Source organism: Adiantum capillus-veneris, chromosome 4, assembly GCF_014529385.1.
Source record: "Adiantum capillus-veneris isolate H3 chromosome 4, ASM1452938v2, whole genome shotgun sequence".
Classification (NCBI taxonomy): Eukaryota; Viridiplantae; Streptophyta; class Polypodiopsida; order Polypodiales; family Pteridaceae; genus Adiantum; species Adiantum capillus-veneris.
The window spans coordinates 45865920-45888507 of NC_140934.1; the positions used below are offsets into that span (position 1 = coordinate 45865920).

At 42.6% G+C, this 22588-nt stretch overlaps 1 protein-coding gene across 2 annotated transcripts in view; it reads left to right on the top strand.

The window, feature by feature from the left end:
• The window catches only part of LOC147459083 (copper ion binding / methyltransferase), a 57683-nt gene extending 36499 nt beyond the window's left edge, over positions 1-21184 (top strand). Inside the window, exons 4-12 of one of the 2 annotated variants that reach the window (XM_086510426.1) lie at positions 6632-6726; positions 18277-18377; positions 18667-18750; positions 19011-19091; positions 19166-19264; positions 19515-19610; positions 19979-20058; positions 20128-20216; positions 20309-21184. In XM_086510426.1, the coding sequence (XP_086366552.1) occupies positions 6632-6726; positions 18277-18377; positions 18667-18750; positions 19011-19091; positions 19166-19264; positions 19515-19610; positions 19979-20058; positions 20128-20216; positions 20309-20898 (1315 nt within the window). In that variant the 3' untranslated portion in view covers positions 20899-21184. The remainder of the gene's footprint in view (positions 1-6631; positions 6727-18276; positions 18378-18666; positions 18751-19010; positions 19092-19165; positions 19265-19514; positions 19611-19978; positions 20059-20127; positions 20217-20308) is intronic. The other variant, XM_086510427.1, reaches the window with a different exon arrangement.
• Positions 21185-22588: the final 1404 nt, after the last annotated feature.

A 22588-nucleotide genomic window follows, 5' to 3' on the forward strand; every position in this document is an offset into this window, starting at 1 on the left:
TGAGAGAGAGAGAGAGAGAGAGAGAAATTAATCGAGATTTTAGTGACGAAAGAACATTCACCTCGCAGATTCTACTAAGGGGAATGACCACCACATTGGTAGCGCCGTTCGGTAGCGTATCTCAAAGTTGAACTCTTGCATGAGCTCGGCCCTCCTTGCCTTGCGACCTATCACAAGGATATTTCAATGATGGGTGGTCAATCCATACTGTGATGCGACCACCATAGAGATAATGATGCTAAATTTTCATGCATGGATGATTGCCAACAATTCCTTCTCCTATGTGATGTAACGGGTTTGCATGTCTGTGAGCTTGCAACTTTCAAATGCTACAAGATAGCTGTCTTGATAGAGAACAATACCCATCGCATTATCACTGGCATACGTTTCAACCACAAAGGGTTTGTTCATATCCACTATATACATTATTGTTGTAGATGTAACAAGTTACTTCAATGTTTGAAAACATTGATCGAGCTCAGCGGTCCATGTGATAGATTGGACTAACACGTTACACAACGCTTTTTGCTTTTAACTCCTTCTACCAAACGTGTAAAGGGTTCAACAATCTTGGCGTAGTCTTTGATGGATTTTCTAAAAATCGGATAAAACCTAGGAAAGATATCACTTGTTGTATGGTTCGTAAAACAGGACATTGTAGGACCATTCCTACCTTTTCGGAATCAATGCAGATGCCATCAACCGAGATGACATGACCGGAGATACAACTATGCGCGGGAATATTTGCACTTGGATTGTTTGACATATAACTTCTTTCATCGTAAAATACATAAGAGATGTTGCAGATGCTCCTTGAGTGTCCGACTATAAATATTTTTGTAGCCCACTTTCCCAGATATGGGCGAAAGAGGTCATTGATTATCTTCTGGCAAGTTGCGGGAGCATTGATCAATCCGAAAGGTGAGACCAAAAATTGGTTATGTCCTTACCCTGCATGAAACGCGGTTTATGGGACGTCACGCAGGTGTATTCGTGTTTGATGGCAACTGGACGGAAGGTCGATCTCGGTGAAGTATTTCTCACCCGAGAGTCGATCCATAAGGTCATCCATCCTAGGCAACAGATACTCGTTCTTGATGGTGACTTTATTGAGATTTTGTAATCTACGCAAAAACGCATCTCGCCATCCTATTTAGCAAGAAGAACAGGAGCGCCCCATGGAGACTTATAGGCCGAGTAAAACCTTCGCAAGATAGGCTTGTAGCTGCCTAGCGATCTCCTCTTCCTCTTTTAGGATGAACCTACAAGGTTGCTGAGAGACGAGATGGCTACCTGGCAAAAGCTCTTGGGGCCCACCAGACGGTGGAAGCCCATTTGGTAAATCTGCTGGAAACACGCCAACAAACTCTATTAAAAGAGAATCTAAATATCCTTGAACACTAGCATCATAATTAGACAAAGGGACATCATGCAAATAAAATGAAAAATCAATGTTGGAATCCTTGACAAAACATATTGAGATTTCAACAGCAGGATCATGACACACCATGTATCAAGCTCTTTGGGTGAAAATTTTTACGTCAGAATTCTGAGAGGGGATTTCCAAGATTAGTCCGGAGGAATTTCTCTCTTGACTGATGTGCTCGCTGCTATTGTAACGCTCGTGCGCTTCCCTGTCTTGCTTCGCCATCGCCACAACATCCCTCCCTCGGCCCGCGCCTCACGACGTTCCACCCTTCCCTCGCCATGTTGCCCTCCCCCTCTTTGCTGCTCACTGCCTCACTTTGCTACGTTCCCCTGCCTCCTTTCCTCTCCTCCCCCCCCCCCCTTCCCGAAGCCTCCCGCCCGCCTCCCCATTCCCCAGCTTTTGCTAGGGCAGTTTTTTTTTCGTCTCTTGATCTCACCTCGTCAGCTTGGTCTCGCCTTTGCCTCATCTTCGCTCGTCTTCTCAGTAGCAGACACAGATGGAGGGCTCTGCTCTGCCTTAGATGGACTCGACGGAAGCCCCCTCGTCCCACCGCGTAGAATCCACCATTCGACTTTCTCCTTCGCCGACAGAGGAAGTGAGGTTAGAGGCAGAGGTGGTGCCCCTTCAGGCGGCCTCTAGTATGTGCAAGATCATTGACACCCAACCTAGCAGAGGAGAGGTGTGTATTCTCCTTCGGTTCTGCCTTTTAGCAGAGGTTGGTAAGATTATCGACATTCAGCTTGTCGGGCGCGGCTACTATCAGATAGAGTTTGAGACTTGCGTGATGGCATCCAAGGTCATTGTGATGAGCCCTCTGGCCATCTGCGCAGCTAGAGCTCATTTTCGACAGTGGTGCCATGGATTTGATCCGACTATCGATGCTCTTGTCGAGGAGGCAGACCTACCCATCTCTATCTGCTTCCCAGGCCTGAGGAGAGAGTACCTCCCGCTTCTTTCCAAGATTGGTTCAGAGATTGGGACTGTCTTGGAGAAACCTCGCACGACAGCTTCCGTCGTTGCCAAGGCTGGTACCATACGTAATGTATGGTACATATCTGTATGTACTATATGTCGTTCCGTATGGATAAATTTTTTATGTATGTCAAAATACGTACCTTCTGTTAAAAAAAAGTAAATGAGAACATTTTTTAAAAAAATCCATTCTTCATTAGAGATTTAGAAAATGTATATCTTGCAAACTACTTGGGGACACATTAATGATTGCCACACAAATTATCATCTAGAGATTCACTAGTGTGCTCCTTCCACAAGGGATTAGTTGGTTTCGGCATGATGTCTCTTTCTTGAAGGAAAACAGTTTGCTCAGTGCTCACAATATATGTGTGGAGAGAGAGAGAGAGAGAGAGAGAGAGAGAGAGAGAGAGAGAGAGAGAGAGAGAGAGAGTGGATGCTCACTTACCTGATTTTGAACTGCACACACACTGTCAGTAAGTATTATTGCTCGTTGCAGAGAAGTTCTTAGAATGGCCACACGGAGAAAAGCGTTCAGAGCGTACGGCAATTTTCAGAGCCCTAGGTGCAAAAGTTTAATCGATATGCTGGTCGCTCGCATCCGGACGGCCAAATCACCCAATTTTATTTTATTTTTTAAATTGTCGTACAATACGATCAATCGGTGTATTGTACAAATCAGTACAGACGTATACAATACGGTTCAGTACGTACGGACTGATACAACCTTGAGAAAGACTTACCTCTTTGTCTACACAGATTTTGCATCTTGTAGTATGACTCTTGAGTTTGGGGTGTGTCATTAGTTCAAGGATTCTCCATCCTCTAAAACTACCTTTATCGATGCTTTCAGCAAAGAGGGCGTTGTTACAAAGTGATGACGTGGTTGCCAAAAACCCTAATTCTTCTGAAACCCTAACCCTAAAACCAAAAACCGTAATTCTACTGAAACCCTAACCCTAAAATCAGAGACCCTAATTTTGCTGGAACCCTAAGCCTAAAATCAAAAACCCTAATTTTGTTGAAACCCTAGCCCTAAAATCAAAAACCCTAATTTTGCCCTAACCCTAACCCTAACCCTAACCCTAGCCCTGTTTTTATGACGTGGCAGGCTGACACGTGGCCTGCTGTACGGACATCAGCGTGATTTACGGAAAGCTGGGCAGCCTTTTGGCATTGCTTTTTCTACGCAAATTGTTGAGAAACAGAGAGAGAGAACCCTCTTTGCTTTATTTTAGCAAGAGAGAGAGAAAGAGAAAGCCTCTCTGCTTTATTTATTAAATGAAAGAGAGAGGAAGAACTTTTACTTTATTTTCAAAGCTTTTACTTGAAGCTTTTGATTTCAGCTTTTGGGGCTCTTCTTTTAGCAACCCTTGTAACTTTAAATATGTGAGTAGGCCTCTCACAACTCAGAGCATCTGGACGTAGACTCTGAGTGTGAGCGCCTGCCCGCACTCTTGTACTTTGAACACAGATTAATACAAAAAGAAATACCGAAAGGGGCGCCAGTCTTTGGGGCCAATATCTCTAGGTACGGAACTCCGCCGGGCCAGTGTGGAGTAAATTGTGAATTGTGAACTGTTTTGAAGTGGTTATTTGGTGCTATCGCGGTAGATTCTTGACTTGGAGTGTCTAAGTCTGTTACAGTGGTATCAGAGCACGGCCGATTTCTCTTCTACGGGAAATCCGATCCCAATTTTTTTTTTCCGCGGCACCTATGGCTTTAGGCAAAGATCAATCGACTCCCTCTGCATCCGGACATGCGGGAAGGGATCACAACGAAGATTCCGGCAAGGAGTATGGCCCGCCTCGGCCTACTCAGGCGGAGCGTCGAGAGATGGAGCGTCGTCAATTGATCGGCGATGCAACAAAGATGATGCTCAATTTTGTGAAGGACCCAAAATTTGCAAAATATATGAGCGAGACTTGGCGTCATGATCCTACATGCATATCTTGCAAAGGGTTTTATTGAGCCTAGTAAGTCGCTCTTTAAGTCGCTCTTTTGGTGGTGCTTTTTAGTGGCTACATAGTGGTTGACCCGAGGGTTTTCTCAATTCTTCTATGGCTTTCATTGGTGGTGCTTTCTTCTCTTGCTCGTGGCTGCATGGATGGTTTTGATCTCGACCTTGTTTGGCCTCCTTTTGTGGTGGTGATTTTTAGCGACTCTCTGGTGGTTGCCTTCGATTCTCTTCCCTGTGCAACCTCTTCCCCACCTCATCTTTTGCTGTTGTATTGGGCTACTTCAATTATGTCGCATATTTTCCTTGGTGGTTTTCCATCTCTTCCTCTCTTCAATAGCTGCCACAACACTTTTTACCCTCGTTAGTGTGGCGTGTTTTTAAGCATTTCAATGTTTTAGAGTTTGGCCGTTGGCCCATATAATTGCCTAAGAGCTTTTACTTCCCCTTTGGGCTGGCACCAATTTTGGCTCTAAAGAGGGTCAAGTAATAGAGTGTTAGCTATGCTTTTTTTTTTTTTTTTTTGAGAGAGAGAGAGAGAGAGAGAGAGAGAGAGAGAGAGAGAGAGAGAGAGAGAGAGAGAGAGAGAGAGAGAGAGAGAGAGAGAGAGAGAGAGAGAGAGATTCACAAGTGGGATACATTTTTTAGTACGATTTACATCATCACTCTTTGGACCATGTGGAACGCTCGTGATCACATTTAGGGCTCAGTCTTCTCCTATATCCACCACTTTGACAGTCCATTTGGACCGAGCTACTACAAACTCTTCGTAGCCAATGATGAGACACTTCAATAGTTCCTCAGGCCCACGGAGAGATAGTGAGATCTTCAGTCCTTTTCACTCAGGACGATGGTCACATCACACGGGGTTATGTACCTCCCCAATGGTTCATTTTGCACTCCTCATATAGGCCACCTTAATATCACGTAGCCATCTCATTGTTATCCCCCGTACATCCTTTGGGTGGTAGGTCATCGATAATCTTCAGAGGTCTCTCTTATACCCGATATAGACCATGTAGACACCTTTTGACCTAGAAGATGGAGCTGCTAAAATCAGTGGCTGATCGGTACAAGCCACAGCAACAACCCTCTCTCATGTACTGCACTTGCCATCTGTCACCACCAAAGCCAAACCGTGCTCAGGTGATGACATCAACAGCTACCTGGAGGAAGATAAGCAAGCCAAGAAGAGATGGAAAAAGGGTGCTCAAAGAGTTCCAATAGTAGCATTGGAGTTCAAGCCAGTATAAACAATAGCATGATCCACTGCCACCACAACAAGTCTGGGCCCAACTATGAGAACCTGGATACTAGAGATGAGGCTCGACTGTGCCATGACATAATCCACTGGGCTAGCTCCATGTCTGCGTGGAAAGCATGTGAAGCTTCCCGCAACGAGAAATCTCTGTAGGCCATTCAAGATGGCCGAGTCCCCATGTCTATCAAGTGCCGTCCATACTCAGTATGTTCCCCATCCTGTGATATTCTGGATAGGTCCGTCTCTGCAACATCCAGCTCTCTCATCTCCTCTGAAGTATCATAAAATACCGTCTGATGATGGGCAGTCCTAGCATTCAAGTCCCCTAGAATGATAATGTCACCATATCTAGAGAATTCCCATATGTCATCATCGAAAATAGAGAAGGGGGACTGTCCTCTTGGTGGTGCATATACTGACGTACTCGGGGGAAAGTAGCAAATAGCAATGTAAAGATACTTGCCAATCTCTGCTCTCAATCTCACCCACATGTACCTAGCTTGCTCATCCCTACGAGCTATATGTATCAATGGCTGCAACTCCTCCGTGAATAACACTGCCACTCCTCCTGAGCCCCGCTCTCTGTGCTCTGATCGTGTCTCCTGTCTACAGACTGTCATGGCTCGCACTTGCTCTTTGATTGTGTTGAGCTCTTCTATTACAGAGGGTTGCAATTCTCCCTCTTCAAGCGTGTTTCGCGATCGTGCCTCAACAAGCTCCTTCTTGAGTGACGCAATCTCTTCGTCTTGGGCTGTCACCCGATCTCCCATTACCGTGATCTTACTTTCTTGGGCCAAAACGAGAGAGAGAGAGAGAGAGAGAGAGAGAGAGAGAGAGAGAGAGAGAGAGAGAGAGAGAGAGAGAGAGAGAGAGAGAGAGATAAGTGGCTTGAGTAAAACTCCAAAAGAATTGCTTTGGCGAGCATGCTAGATGCTCTTTCTCTTTATTTATAACAAGTTTTTCTTCCATAAGATGTTCTTTCTAGGTCTAATAAAACTAATTGTGTGTAAGGGCTATGTGCGAGGTTTGGCCGAGGCAGATTGAGCATATGAACATCGTGGAGCCATCTGAAGCAATGTCCTTTGCTCGAAGGACCCTATATCAAGGTAAAGTCTCTCTCTTTTTTCTTGGTAGATTGTACATAAAACATGTTGTGAATAATGTTTATGTTTATGTAATCTTTGTGTATTCTTGTTGCAATTTTCGTGTGTGCTAGCAAGTAGGTTGTTTGTAGATAACTAGGTCTTGCAAAGAAGTTGACCTATCGACCTACATGTACGTTTTCTATACGTTAGATGGACGGGACCTTTTCGTGTCTCTCTCTCTCTCTCTCTCTCTCTCTCTCAGATCACTTGGATTGTCACTATAATGTGCAGCGGAAGTGATTTATGGTGAATTCTGAGTATGAGTGCTCAATGTGTACTCAAGATTTCTATACTGCATGAGAGAGTTCCTTTTACTTTATGTGAGAAATGTGCATTAGACTAGAGAGAGGAGAGAATGATACTGAGTGAAGGTTCTGTGAGTGATGGAGAGAGAAAGAAGACTTCACACCGGATGGGGTCTCAAACCTCCAAGGCCCCCCCTCTCTATCACTAGAGAGATATTTCTTTAGATTGCACAAATGCTGATACAATGGTCTGAGATGATGTTGGGATCTTGCTATTGATGCTTGAATCTGAGAGGCTAAGGGTTAAAATGCAAAAACGCTAGTGAAACTGATGGGATCGGCAACTTCACGAGGTTACGGGCTTATTTGCTAATGCTAATGTCGAGAATGGGCTGAAAACTGAAAATGCTGACTGATCTGGTACAAATGCTGGCTGATTTGCTGCCTGACATTGTAGATTGATAATGCTAGGGCTGATCTGGTACTGCGGTGCGGTTCTGATGTTGTAGGCCGAAAACGCTAGGCTGAGTGCTATGATGGGAAAATGGTAGGTGACGAAAGGTAGTGCTGATGGAAAACTGCCATCATGAAGGTAAAAAGGGGTTGGCTGCTCCTGAGGTACTGTGGGTATTGACTTGTAAATGAATGGAAACCTTGGGGGCCACCTTTATAGGGATTTTATGCTGGTTCGAGCATGCTGGCTGAAAATCCCTTGACTTGGAAATGCTGGGCTTACTGCCACTTGATATTAAGTTAAAAAACCTATTATAACAGGTGCTTTGTATGTGGATAATTAATTCCTTGGTGCAATGCACACATGACATTCCTAAGCTTAGATATTGGTGCTAGACTATGGAAACACTCCCTAGTGTCTACACACAGTAGACACTGGCTGTGCTTGTTACATCCCCAGACATCAAGATGGGCACATGCAGTTATGTCCGACCAATGTGAACATGGCACTTCGGTTATGAAGTCCTTTGGGAGCCTGCAGACAGTGTGAAAATGGCACTTTGGTTATGAAGTCTCATTTGAGAGACATCTTGTGTGATCACCACACTTGGACTCTTGGCCCTTGGCAGCTCTGAACACACACCCGTATTGGTTTGGGTTCGGTGGTATGGGACATCGGCCCTTGTGTCACAGGCTAGTCCGCTTGGTTGCAGGTTCCCATGCTCGTGGGTGAGCCAGTATTGGCTCTGTGGCTGGGAGGTGAGCCTGTCCGCTCACTATGCGTGTCTAGGTGTAAGTTTGGCTTGTGTCATGTCATGTGCGCAGGATTGGATCCAGCAAGAGACTAACAATGCTGATGTGCAATCAGAGGGTATCCAACTAATCTAAAGTGCCCGGACATGCATGTCTTACGTACAGGCTCACAAATGTGCTAGATAACTTTCTAGGCTGTCCCAAACCCTAGAGGGAGGAGTTAGCTTGTACAACCACATGCACTTAGGGTTAGATGTGACATGTAAAGTTTTCTTCTTCTTCTACTTCCTCTCTTTGCTAATGAGAGCTCATTTCTTCTGAAAGAAGTTTCGTTTCAAAAATATCACATAGCATTGAAAACTCTCATAAAAGACTAAATGGAGCAGGATGCACTATAATAAGGCTTCTTTTGAGATCATAGCTAGAAAGCATATCATGCCTCCCATTGTTCTAATAAAGAATAAGATATTTGCAACATATGAATTTTGTGAGAGATGTAGATATCGCTAAAAGCTAGAAAACGTATTCCTCTATCTCAAGAAAAGCTTAAGAACAAGCTGACAAGCACTGAAGACGCTTAGACTTGAGATTAAGCCACAATGGGTCTTGAGAAGGCAAGATTGAAGAGACAAGCACGCCTCTAGGGGGATGTTGTCAAACTTTCAACAGATATTATGGGCCATTTTAGATTAGGATGAAGTTAATGATGTGACCTTTCGCTTTGGGCTTTTTACAAATTGAATCCTTCATAATGCGATTCACATAAATTCACTTTGACCATATCTTGATCCGCCCCCTACTAGACCTATTCACGATCGGAGATATAAGAGATTCTGCAACCGGAGAGACAAAAGAGAGATCTGAAGAAGAAGAGACATAAGAGATTCTCCAACCAGAGTGGATTATTCATCATCACGACCGCCAACTAAAGAACGGTCAGTGAACTTGTAAGTTTTTTGATTAAGTTCAAGAGTTATATCTCTATTTAAGGCTCCTTTTGAGACCATAGCTAGAAAGCATATCATGCCTCCCATTGTTCTAATAAAGAATAAGATATTTGCAACAATGCACTATACTAAGGCTCCTTTTGAAATCATAGCTAGAAAGCATATCATGCCTCCCATTGTTCTAATGAAGAATAAGATATCTGCAATGTATGAGTTTTGTGAGAGATGTAGATATTGCTGACAGCTAGGAAACCTATTCCTATATCTCAAGAAAAGCTTAAAAAACAAGCTGACAAGCACGGAAGACGCTTAGACTTCACATTAAGCCAATGGGTCTTGAGAGGGCAAGATTGAAGAGACAAGCTTGCCTCTAGGGGGAAGCTGTCAAACTTTCAAGAGATATTATGGGCCATTTTAGATAAGGATGAAGTTAATGATGTGACCTTTCGCTTTGGCCTTCTTACAAATTGAATCATTCATAATGCGTTTCACATAAATTCACTTTGATCATACCTTCACGTGCCTCCTACTAAACCTATTCACGATCGGAGACATAAAAGATTTTGCAACCGGAGAGACATAAGAGAGATTTGAAGAAGAAGAGACATAAGAGATTCTCCAACCAGAGTGGATTGTTCACCATCACGACCGCCAACTAAAGAACGGTCAGTCAACTTGTAAGTTTTTTGATTAAGTTCAAGAGTTATATCTCTATTTAAATACTCAATGGATAAATGAGTTGTAAATGACCGTGGCACCAAGGCTGACACGTACGGTCACATACAATGTGTACAAGTACGAAGACGTTTGATACTAGTCGAACTAAAAGAAATTGAGAAGTACGAAGAGGTTTGATACTAGTTGAACTAAATAAACATGACGCATGTTGTTATGATGTATGACGAGACGCATGTTGATAATGATGTATGACCAAAAGAAAAAACATTCATCTTTTTAACTTAGACAAATATTAAGCTTGTAACTATAGAGATATTAAGTAAGAATGTCCATTGCCTAAACCTTAAGGTTAGAGTCTATATAATAAGTAGTTAAGGCCTAGCCCCTTATGCATGCCGCATGCGATACATCAAGGTCCAATGACCAAGTGGCAAGGTGCATCTTTGGAGTTTGTAGAATAAAGATGAAATTTAAAAGTGTTAATGTAGACACTTGACAGAGACCAATGACCAATATCCTAAAAGTGCTTAGCATATTTATTTATATCTCATGAATCATGAACTTAACTTCTATGGTCTACAATATTACAAGAGTCGAGCATTAGTTTAGATAATGTTACTGAGAAGTCAAGAACATGATTCATAATGGGTTCAACTTTCGAAACAAAAATGATGTAGTCTGCTAGCATATACATGTGGTAGTGATGTGTGTGAACACACTCAGGATCGCCGGGGCACTTTTTCCCTCACTAGGAGGGTTTTTTTCCCCGTGCATTGTATATACGGCCATCACTCTAGGGCTATCTTATCTTTCCATTGCACACTAAGTAATAAACTCTCTGTTTGTGCCTTGAGCTTCCTTCGTCTTCTCCAAGCTGCGTGTGTTTTCCTGCAACCCTAATTCCAACAATTGGTATCAGAGCAGGTTGCGTCTTCCCGGGCTTAGTCGCCAGCAGCTTCAGCACACGCTTGCTCACTTTCTCCGATTTCTGTGAGCTTTGGCGAGCGTCAGCAGGTTGACAATTACTTCGGATAAGTTCATAGAGCTTAATTTGCTCAAATTTTTGATTTGGGTTCATTTCGGCCTCCGTTTGGACTACAGGCAGTACTACGCAGGCAATTTCGTCACTTTGTGCAGAATTTTTGTCAGTGCCGTTTTCTGCATAATATATCCCTTATAGTCTTCTACGGTTTGTGCTATATAGCACGTGTTGTTCCTGCTCTATTTCTCCTCTTTTCAGGTAGTTTTCACATTTGAAGCAGCATTCGCCATGGTTGACAACAACACAGATGTGTTCAAGATGTTTGCTGCCGAGGACAGATTGGATGGGGACAATTACCCTATGTGGGCTTACATTATGCAACATGTCCTTGTGTCAATGGGTGTTTGGTGTCACAAGTTGATGACGTGGCATGACCCAAGACATTAAAGTGTTCCAACTTATGGACATTGGCCGAGGCGGGGCTTAGGGACATAAAGCAAATTAAAAGAGCAACTTGCTCAGCCGTACGGACGTCGAAATTTACGCTGGTTGCTGACGTGGCAAAGTGTACGGATCTCCTTGGTTTGCGCTGACAGCGATGCTGTACGGATTTCCGCAGATCGGCTGGCTGCTTTTGGGCCCTCTGCTTTTGGTGAGAAGCTTTTAAGTTCATGCTTTTGGGGCTCTGCTTTTTGGGCATCCCTTGTAACAATAAATAGGTCCACGTGCCCTCACTTCTCAGAGCATCTGGACGCAGAGTCTGAGAGTGAGACCCGCGGGCCCTCTTTGTACTTTGAACACAGATTAATATAAAAAGGAATACCGAAAGGGGCGCTAGCCTTTGGGGCCAACACCTCTGGCACGGAACTACGCCGGGCCGTGTCATCTTTGTGAACTGTTTTGAAGTGAATCTCTGTCGTGTCACGATAGAATCTTGACTTGGGGTGTCCAAGTTTGTTACAGTGGTATTAGAGCGCGGCCGATTTCTCTTCTATCTGGAAATTCGATGCTTTTCTCGCCGCACCTATGGATTATAACAAGAAACAATCGACTTCTTCTGCATCTGCGAATGCAGGAGGAGATCACGAAGAAGATTCTCATGATCAAACAGAAGAAGAGTACAACCCATCTCTGCCTATTGAGTTCGAGATTGAAGAGATGGAACATTGACAACTGGTTGACGAGGCAACAAAGCAAATGGTTAAAATTACAAGGATCCGAAATTTGTATAAATTTTTTGCCTCAGCAATCGATCGCAGAAGTGCACACCCAGTGGCAGAGCCACAGAACCACCCATCAAGCCGGCAATCAAGAGACCTCCTTCTCCGAGGATGTTTACAAAGCAAGAATTACAAGAGGTGGTTCAGACACAAATCAACCGGCCTTTGGACGCAAACAAAAAATCCAAAAAGCACGAGAAAAAGCACAAGAAAGGAACTGACTTCTCGGGTTATTTGGGTCGTCAATCTTCTTTTGCATCGGCCAAAAAGCAGAAGAAGCGTGTACGATTTGAAGGACTACCCAGTTCTTCTTCTTCTTCTGACAGTTCTTCTAGCTCTTCTGACTCGAGCGAAGAAGAAAGAAAATAGAAAAAGTGAAGCAAAAAGCAAAGCTTTGGAAAAGGCAAAGAAGCCTAGATTTTGCCCAGTTTATGACAGTTCTACAGAGGAGTCATCCTCAGACAGTTTGGACTGTGACGATGACATGTTTTATGCAAAGACGAAGCATTTTTATAGAGCCAACCAATACGACTTCCTCAAAGATAAAAGCAAGAAAGTAAAATAATTCAAAGAAGGTGGACAGTCGATTAAGTTTGACGCTTTTTCTGGATTCCGAGATGCTCCGAGGGCTTTGGCCTTCATTCAGTAGTTTGACATAGCTTTCTCTGGAGGGCATTACTCAGAGCACTTCAAGATTAGGAGGGCTACATCTTTCTTCAAGGGAAATGCTCGAACATGCTGGTCCACTCTTCTTCAGAGACAGGAAGCGCTAGTTAAATGGTTGAAATTCAAAAGGCTTTTTATTTCTTCTTGGCTGACTCGGGAGTACAGAAATAGAAATGACTTCACGTGCAGAAATAAGTTGCTCATTTACTATTTAAAAGTCATTGAAATAGTAAATGATTTCAAAAGTCATTTCATGAGTATTTCAATAGAAAGCTCTCTATTGAGCACATGCGTGTTTTTGGTTGTTTGGCATATGCTTTGGTGCCACAAACGCAGCGCAGAAAATTGGTTGATAAGGTTGTCAAATGTATTTCTGTTGGTGATAGTGCTGAAAGCAAAGGTTACAAGTTGTATCATTTGCATTTTAAGCATATCTTGGTCTCATGAGATGTTGTGTTTGTGGAAGATTCTGTTCAGCTGCTGTCATGTACTAGAGACAATATTGTAAGCCCACAGGACATTTATGACACTTATTTGCCTCTTTTCAGTGATGGAAGTTCAAATGTAAATTCCAATGAGGCAACTGTACAGCCTATGGGGGTTTCTGAAAAAGTAATGATGCAACAGCCCCAAATCTTTCATCTTGAAAGTAGCACTCAAATCAGCCTTAAATTCAATAATATGTCTCTCATTTGGTCTAGTGATAAGTAGATCATCCACATAGAGAACGACGATTAGAAGTACATCACCCTCACGCTTTACATACAATGTGCTTTTTGTTGCACTGTTACAAAAGCCTCGTTTGACCAAATGAGTGTTAGCCTTCTCAAACCAAGCACAAGGAGATTGCTTCAACCCATACAAAGCTTTCTTACATTTGCACACTTTATCTTCATGCCCTTTAATGACAAAACCGCGAGGCTGCGTTACATAAACTTCCTCAAATATGTCACCATTCAAGAAAGCAGTAACAATGTCTGACCGATATACATCCCAACCAAAATGAGCTACCAATGCACATAGAAAATGCACAGTAGCCATACAACAAGTGGGAGCAAAATTCTCTTCATAATCTATGCTTTTTGTTGTGCATAACCTTTTGCAACAAGTCGAGCCTTAGAGCGATCAATCTCACCATCCGGCTTGTGTTCCAACTTGTAAACCCACTTCGTATCAATGGCCTTATTGCCAGGAGGCAAATCACATAAAGTCTCTTTGTCATTTTCTATAAGTGCATCATATTCAGATTGCATGGCAACCATCAATTTTCTGCATTCTGTGCTTCATCAAGATAGAGATTCCTCAACATCACATAAGACACAGCCCAAGCATAACAATCTGATGCATAAGATGCATGACGAGAACTTGAACGAGTACGACTAGACAAAGGTGCATCCAATTTACTGTCACACAAAGTATGCACCAACCATTTTGGCATACCTCTAGCCTACTCATTCTCAACCCTTTCCTCATCAAATACATCATGTACATTTGCATAAGTAATAGGCTCATGTGTATTTAAGCAGTGTGGTGGTGGTATTGCCTTGTGTCAGACAAGTTACATAGAGACATTGCTATGTAAGTTTGGACTTGAGGATTGCAACCTATTGCCACTCCCATGGAAACAAGTTTAAAATTGAGTCTTCATGATGCTGGTGATACTATCGATGTCACCCTTTACCAAACTACTTTTGGCTGCCTTATTTATGTATGCAACACGAGGCCAGAGTCACCCTTTACCAAACTGCTGTTGGTTGCCTTATTTATGTATGCAACGTGAGTGTCCACAAGTGGTTTTTGTTTCATGCTCGGCAGTTCATGTATCTCATGGTTGAGCAACAAGCAACTTACTGTGGCCACTTCCAGTTGTGAGGGTGAGTACAGGGCATTCTTCACAGCTACGGTTGAGTGTGTATGGCTCAAATGTCTTATGGCTGATTTGGGTGTTGGATAGGACACTGCCATTACTATCTACATTGACAGTCAAAGCGCATTAGCAGTTGCAAGGAACCCAGTTTTTCATGCTCGCACAAATCACATCGAGGTCCTATCCAACCATGTCAGGGAGAGGCCCTCAGCAGGAGAGATCAGCTTGGCTTATTGCCAACACAGGACAACCTTGTAGATCTTTTCACAAAGGCATTGTCTCGTGAGAAGTTCGAAGCTTTCCGCAAAGCTTTGGGCTTACTCCTCTTTGTGGATTGATGATGTCCTCAGGGCATGGCACTTTCCTATACTCTGTGCCAGCTCTCGTTCACTGCATCACTCCCAAGGGGGATTTGCTACTATATACATGTGGTAGTGATGTGTGTGAACACACTTAGGACTGCTGGGGCATTTTTTTCCTCACGACGAGCTTTTTTCCCCCGTGCATTGTATGTACGCCCATCACTCTAGGGCTATCTTATCTTCCCATTGCACACTAAGTAATACACTCTCTGTTGTGTGCCTTGAGCTTCCTTCATCTTCTCCAAGTTGTGTGTTTTCCTGCAACTCTAACTCCAACATAGTCATTGCACAAAAATGTTTAAAAAAGAGAACCATTACGTACTGCGTTATGAAGGTAGAGACGATACAAAAGGTGGAAAAAGACCAAAATTGAGGCTTAAAATAGATTCTATGTGTGACCAAGAAAAGACTAAGTATTTATTTCAATTAAAAAAATCTGGAATTGTGTTCTGAGCTTGAGCTATGAGCATGATTCTCCTCATTGGCACAAGAATTGGAAGGAGTCGATGCAATGCAATAGTTTCTCACTTCAAGGATGATGTTCTTATTATCAAACTTTGTCTTTTTAGGCTCTACAAGCTTAGAGGGAGGTACATCCTCCATAGTGGCAGCCATAGTAGAAGAGCTGTTACCCAAGTCTCTACACACAGATTTGTGAATCGATGCTCTATCACTTCCACAAGCCGCGGATATTGAAGCCTATTCATCTCTAGTTGTTAAAGCTTGCAGAATGAACTTCGTGTAGATCGGGTGCAAGAGCACGGCGATTTATTTTTTTGAATTCCATATAGAAGTCGTGAAAGAATTCTCTCTCCTTGGGATCATGGTTGTTGTTGAGACTTTTAAGAGCATCGACCAAGAGCGTGCACCCGTCCACATTTAGCTATTTGACATTGAAAACAATGTGAATGGGGTTGGTAAATCGGAATAGCAAATGTTCTTAATCGATAAAATGAGACTACAAAAACTAATAGGTAAAGAGTAAAATACTCACTACCGAGCCATTGGTATCTCTTGCATGGAACATAATATACGTAAAATGGAGCGACTAATAGTTTTAATCGCTTAATATAGCTTGTTGTGGATTTTTGTATGTACTAGGAAATATGTGGACCGATTCCACTTGCATGCACGGGAAGAGCAATGACACCATCTACATCTTCTTAGCAATTGGTAGCCAACAATCTGGAGCCAAAGGGCTCCAATTCGAGGCAACCATCGCAGGAGTTCGCAGGCATCGTGAGCCCACATTCTTAACCACATTCGTTGCAGAGACCAGCATTCATCTAGAGCTTCCATAATATAGCAATCTAATCGAAGCCCCAAGAGGAGCCTCTATCTTTGAGGAGCTACTTGGCGGTTTCATGAGACATCATACGGAGGAGTTACCATGGTTCATGGGCATTCCAAAGGACATATCCCTCTTCATATCCCATTTGGCATTGCTCTCACCAGTCTTCCCGTGTAGGGACAGCATAAACTGGCTGGTAACGTTCGTGGACATCGGCGTTTGCATATCCAGCAATTCGCTTTATGAGCATCCATCCGGTTTGCAGTGTGGTTCACACCATCCGATTTGGGGTAGCAAAGATTATTGTTTGCCGGTAACCAACAAGGGCATCATTGATCCAAGAGGCAATCCATTGTTTGCGAGTAAATGTATGATCACCATCCTTGTGTTTTGGACATTTCTACATCTCCCAGGGAAGCCTCTCTCTCAAAAGTCGTCGTGGAGGACATCTTCTAGAAGGAACTATAAGCCTACCCACTCTAGGCATCCGCGTTTATTTATATTTTTATGTTCCCTAGACATTGTACTAGAGTCATAGATGGATTGGACCTTTTGGTCTTATAGGTTATTTTGGCCTTTTGAAGACATTAATATAACTCTTCCTAGATAAAAACTTCTATTAAAATAAACATCCCAAGGGCACAATCCCAAGTTAAATGTACAAAAGCCGATCACAACGGAGGCATGATCCCAAAATTGTCCCTGAATGTGTAAACATGTCTCACTAAAGGCATCTCTGTTTGCATCATTCGCCTTCTTCTTCTCTTCTTTGATTCTCTCCTCGTGGCTCTCTCGGCCTCTGTCCTCCTAAATCTTGGAGATACCTCCTGTCACTCCTGGCTACTGTCCTTGCTTTGGATGCTCTATCCTTCTCATGCACAGCTGCCACGTGACATACTCTACCACAAAAAAACAGTGTCCTCCTAAACCAGTGAAAATACCATATGCTGTAAGTCACCTCGACAGAATAGTAGGGAGACAGATGAATCAAGGACGGTTCTTCACTAGAGAGGGGTGAAGAATCAACACACCGAATTGAGAGGAAGTGTATACACGCAATCGGACGTCGCACCATCCTCTCCCAATCAAATACCAATCTCTGTAACATGCAGATGAAACTCTGGCAAGCGACCTGCAAACCTCACTGTAAGTGCAAGATCCTCAATGAGGCGAGCTAGATCAATCTGCTGCCTCCACCTGTATAAATTACAGCAAGCTCTACTGAAGCTAAGGGTACTATGTGCCAATGCTAGACTAGCCTTGTCCGATGTCTCAAAACTGAACTGTGTAGCATCCTCACCCTAACGGGGAGACCATCACAATTCTTGAAATAGGTGGTGTGAGCAAGGCAGCTCTGAGGAAGTCTAGAAGCTGAGTAGCTGACAGCCTTTCTCCAACCACTTCGCATACTGAACAATGTGAATAGAATTGAGATTATCCACTGCGAGTCTGATCCCAATGGAGAAACCATCGGAATCCATGCTGACATTTGTGCAGTGTGTGAAAGGGTCGTCGAGACACATCTCTCTTTTTCACATCATTAGCACAACTTTTGCCATTGTGATAGTCTTCTGACTCGCGGATGAAAAATGATAAATCAGGTGTTTGGCCTCATTTGGTATTAAAGAGTTTACTCTGACATGTCTTTACGATATATGCAAGAGGTGATTTACTTAGGCTGACAGCCTGACATTCCAGGTTTGGAACCATAAGTTTTAAGGATGGATATACATGGGATGCCCAGTTTTAAGCTTAAACCTGCCAGGTTGAATATACAGATAGTTTCTTCGAGGGCCGAGTTAGAACTAGGAAACCAATGATGTACTTAGGAGGTGCCTGTATTAGAGAAAATTGTGACATCTGCCTTTTTCCTTTGCTTTTTGGACCAGCTCTTCCGAAAATTTTCAAAATCAGATATCTTCCGAGTCTGTAGGGTGTTAAACTGGTTTTGAAGTATAATGGTAGCAAAAAAGCAATTTTTTGAGTTTAACTAGATTTTAGCATATTTATTTTAGGAGGGCATTTGATGATTGTGTTTTCCATGAAGGTATAAAGACTCAATTGCCAAAAATTAAGAACTTCAAGAGCTTTGATGGGTTTGTTAGCGAGGTTCGACCAGCAGAGCGTGAACATAACCTTGTCATTGCGGTGTGTATCTCTTGCACTTTTCTACATTCCATCATTGAAGGAAGGTACTGTTGATTTATTTTCTAGCACCTTTTGGTTGTGTCGGCATGTCTCCTTTGTCGGAAGCACAATGCTATTATTAAAGCTTTTTTACAAGGTTTTAGTCACAATTTTGATAATTTGGCTGTCTTAATTGTTTGTTCTCTTTGTTTTTTTATCTATATGCTATTTGCTAATTTTGAATTTGCTACCTTTTAGGCCTGAGTTGTATTTTTGATTCACCAAGGTAGTGGACTTTTATTTTTGATAGTCATATGCACTGGGAGAGTTGCACACGCAAGAAGAACGGATCAGTGTTGCTCGGCAGCTTTGGGGCCTCACCACAGATATGTTGGTGAGTGCTTTTTCTATCAGTGCGTTGCTTTTTTTCCTCTTGAGGCTGAGTCAGTCTCTTACTGGTTCATGCTTAGGAAAGGTACTATGGCATGGTTATTGTGAATTCTGCTCTTCTACTATGCATTTGAATCATTCTGAAATGAGAGAGCCTAGCGAAGCAGAAAAGGGTTGCATTTTGCATGCACGCATGGTGAATACGATGGCGCTATTATCTTTCTTTTGAGCTTCTTTATGTTCTGGTTATGGAAAATACTACAGGTCATAATAGAGCCCGGACATCCGCGAGGTTCGAGTATAGTGAGAGACATTCGCTCGCACATTCTTTGCATGGAGAATAAGGTGGAGAGTCTATTCAACAACTCTTCGTAACCCTTTCTTCAGGTCTCTAATGTGTTTTGCTGTTTGCCAACAAGAAACTGTGGCGCCATTCAAAGAAGCACAAGGCTGGTGAAGAAGATGAGATGCCCTTGACAGAACAAGGGAAAAAGATTGGTGCTTTTGTTGTTGCTCCGGTAAGTTTCCCTCCTCATTTTCCCATGTGACATTTTTCTAGGTGCTGCCAATGTTTCTATAGCTTTTGTGTGTTTTAAATCTGTTTGTTTTAAGACCATGTGTATTTTCTGTGCCATTCATCTGAGTTCTGGCTATAAGTTTTGTGCTTTGCTAAGGGTATTTGGTTGGAAATTTTGAACAGATTGGCTTGTATCATTTGCTTACAATGTAAAGTTTTGTAACTCTAAAGCTAACAGTTATTAAAAACAGTGTGCTCATGATGGAACGTGTCCATTGGACGGAAGCGGTAAATATTGTCACTTCACTCAGCGTCTTGAACGATGTCGATCTCAGTTATTATATAAGGTATGCTGATGATGAGCTTGTTTTTCTTTCAAGTGTAAGCTTTTGCTTATGTTATATTTGTGAGGGACATTTATTTAGTTTGACACAAAAACAGTGTCAATTCAAAGAAATATTTCATGCTTTGGCAGTCCTGTTTTGAAAAGTTTATGAAACCTAAGTGAAAAAAAAACCCATTATGGCAACTTGCATATGAAGTTTCACAGTCACAGCTTGAATGCCAGATGATTCCATCAACTATTGGTCATCCATTTGAATGTGACAGACTGAGGTCTTATAGTATTTGCTCGATATTTGTCTTGTTTACAATTTTCTGTTGCGAATGATGAGAGAAGTCTGCATGAAATGTTATATGCTGTTTTGTTTGGCAGAGTCCTAGAGGTAAGTCGCTCCGTGGCTACGAGGATGAGAAGTTCTCATATGTTGTTCTAAGACGTGGCTGTCGCCCAAGGTGATGAGAGTTTACTGTGCAGATGCATCGGTCATAATTGTTGATATTTGACGTTCTCTTTCTGTGTAGCAGGATCGAATGGCCGTTGGATAGAGTTGATCCTGACGCCTTTGACGAATCTAAAAAAAAGAGCCGGAGATTTTATGGCGTAGTCGTTGGTCAGGCAGCTCGATCTGACTTTGTATGTGTGTTTTTTTCTCCTAGAATTGTCTGCATTAGTGGCTGATGAGGAGGAATTTTGTTATGACAGAGGAGCCCAAGGGTGGTTTTAGGGGTGAAAGCAATGAGGATTCAGACGAGAGAGAGGGAGAGAATACTGACGATGAGAGTGAAGAGACTGAGAAAGAAAGTGGTGAGATTCAGACCGAGAGTGAAGAAACGAAGGAAGAAAGCAGTGCGAACAGTGGGACTGAGAGCGAAGAGGCAATCGAAGACGGGAACAACCACGGAATGAGTGAAGAATCTGAAGAGGAGGATACCATTGAGACAGAGGCAACAAACGATGAAGCTAGCGAAGATAGCGATGCAGAGAGTGACCGTGGGGAAGTAAGTGATGAAGAGGTAGAGTTCTATGAAGAGGACGAGGAAACAGAGGATGAGGACGCTGGAGCCATAGCTGATTTTGGAAGCGGTTGGGGAAGGATTCTTTTCCACCCAGCACGAAGGGGAAAACGTGTGGTTCTTGATGTATGCTGCTCCGCTAACCGAAATGGGACGAAAGGCCTAATGGATCGGATTACTGTGAGTAAAACCGATAACAGAGTTCTGCACTTCCAAGCTCGCCGGTCAAGATGGGGTGATCTGTGGCCTTGTGGTAATATTCGGCAACAGCGCTGGTAATAGTTTTATGCCTTGCGAGCCATGATGGTTAGATTGGCTTATTCCGCATCAGGTCGAAATTTTGACTTGCCAATTGCGTTCTTTGGGAGTGTATATACACAGTGGCTGACATCCCTTTGATAGGGTTTGTAACAACAAGAACTGCCATGATATAAAAGCTTTTCAGTTTTGGGGTATTACATTGCTATTACATATAAAATGTACCATAGCTGTAATTTGTAAATGTTTGGTGACAGGTGGTAATGTTTGTGAGTACGGTTGCATCCGACATGCTTCAAAATTGAAATGTTTGCTGAATGTTCTCAAACTGCAACATGATTTCATTGAATCAGCTTCTAAAGCTGAAGACTAATTAAGTGTTTTTAGTTTTCAAACTTGTAAGCCTTTTTATCTGAAATGTTTTAAACACACCTGAAAGGTCTTTGGGAGACTCAAATAATATTAGAAGCGTTGAATCATCAGGCCCATTTCACACTTGATGTGGTAGTGTTGGAAGCCTTATTGAGAAGCTCAAATGAATTCTCTCTTTTTGTCAATGCTGAACTCCCTGTGGGGATATGTCATCAAATTCCAGCGTTGAAGCCTTGGGGCCTGTGCAAGGCTATATAAACGAGGGTAGGCTTCATTTTTTGGAGTTTTTTTCCCTACCCTCTTCCCTTGTCATGTACACTTTGCGACCATTTTGTGAGTATTTCAACCGTGAGATAAGCCACTCAATGTGTGGTGTTGTGGAGAATGGCATTGCATCATACGCCACTCTTACAGGGAGTTACCTCGTGTATGAGGCACTCATGTTTCTCGGGACTACGCACACTACTACGACCAGTTGGGCACGCTGTCACGTCTGACAAGAAGGTTGGATGGAAAATTTCAAGATTGAGGTGAGCAAAGACACCAGTGGTGCTTTTGAATAAATGCTTCTCAATTAAGTTATTTTCACTTCATTAGATTTTTAAGTCATGCCTTAGTGAAGAGAGAAGATAGGCATACATTCGAATCAACTACTCTGAATTGTTTGAATACTTCCTATCTAATGTTTCTTGTAGTGCTAAGCTTCTTATGGCTAGTCTGGTGTTATGAAAGAAATTCAGCTCCTAGAATATTGTATTGGGTATGCTCGTGTGTGCGAGTGCACTTATATTGGTACCTAGTTCTACACCTCAATTGGGCATTGATGACGTTAGTGGGGGTGCTGTACCTTTAGGTCACTACTATGCATGATGGAGCTAATGGTTTCATTGTTTATTGTGACTACCATGAGTCTATAACTTGCACTTTCCTTTAGCGGTGAACTTAGGCGTATACATTTGAATATTTTATCATTCTTATACCATGAGTCTATACCTTGCACCTACCTTCGCATGTAAAGCCTTGAAAGCTTTTTTGTTTTTCAATGTAAATGCGTTCCTTCATTTAAGAGCCTGACATGACTTCTTTTTTCATGTTTTTGTTTCAGAATGCCAATGTGAGCCTTCACCTTGTCAAAAGTGGATTTGGAACTCTTCTCGTGTTTTGTACTATGAGGATTGGTCACTAGGATTTTAGATTCCCTGATGGAGTGTGAGCTCAAGTGCAAGCAAAGTATCGAAGATTTCCTCCTTCAGAAATAACATGCCATACTGAGTTGTATCCGTTATGTTCAGCCATGCCCTACATCATGAATAGGATGCAGCTCTCCTAGTATCCCACA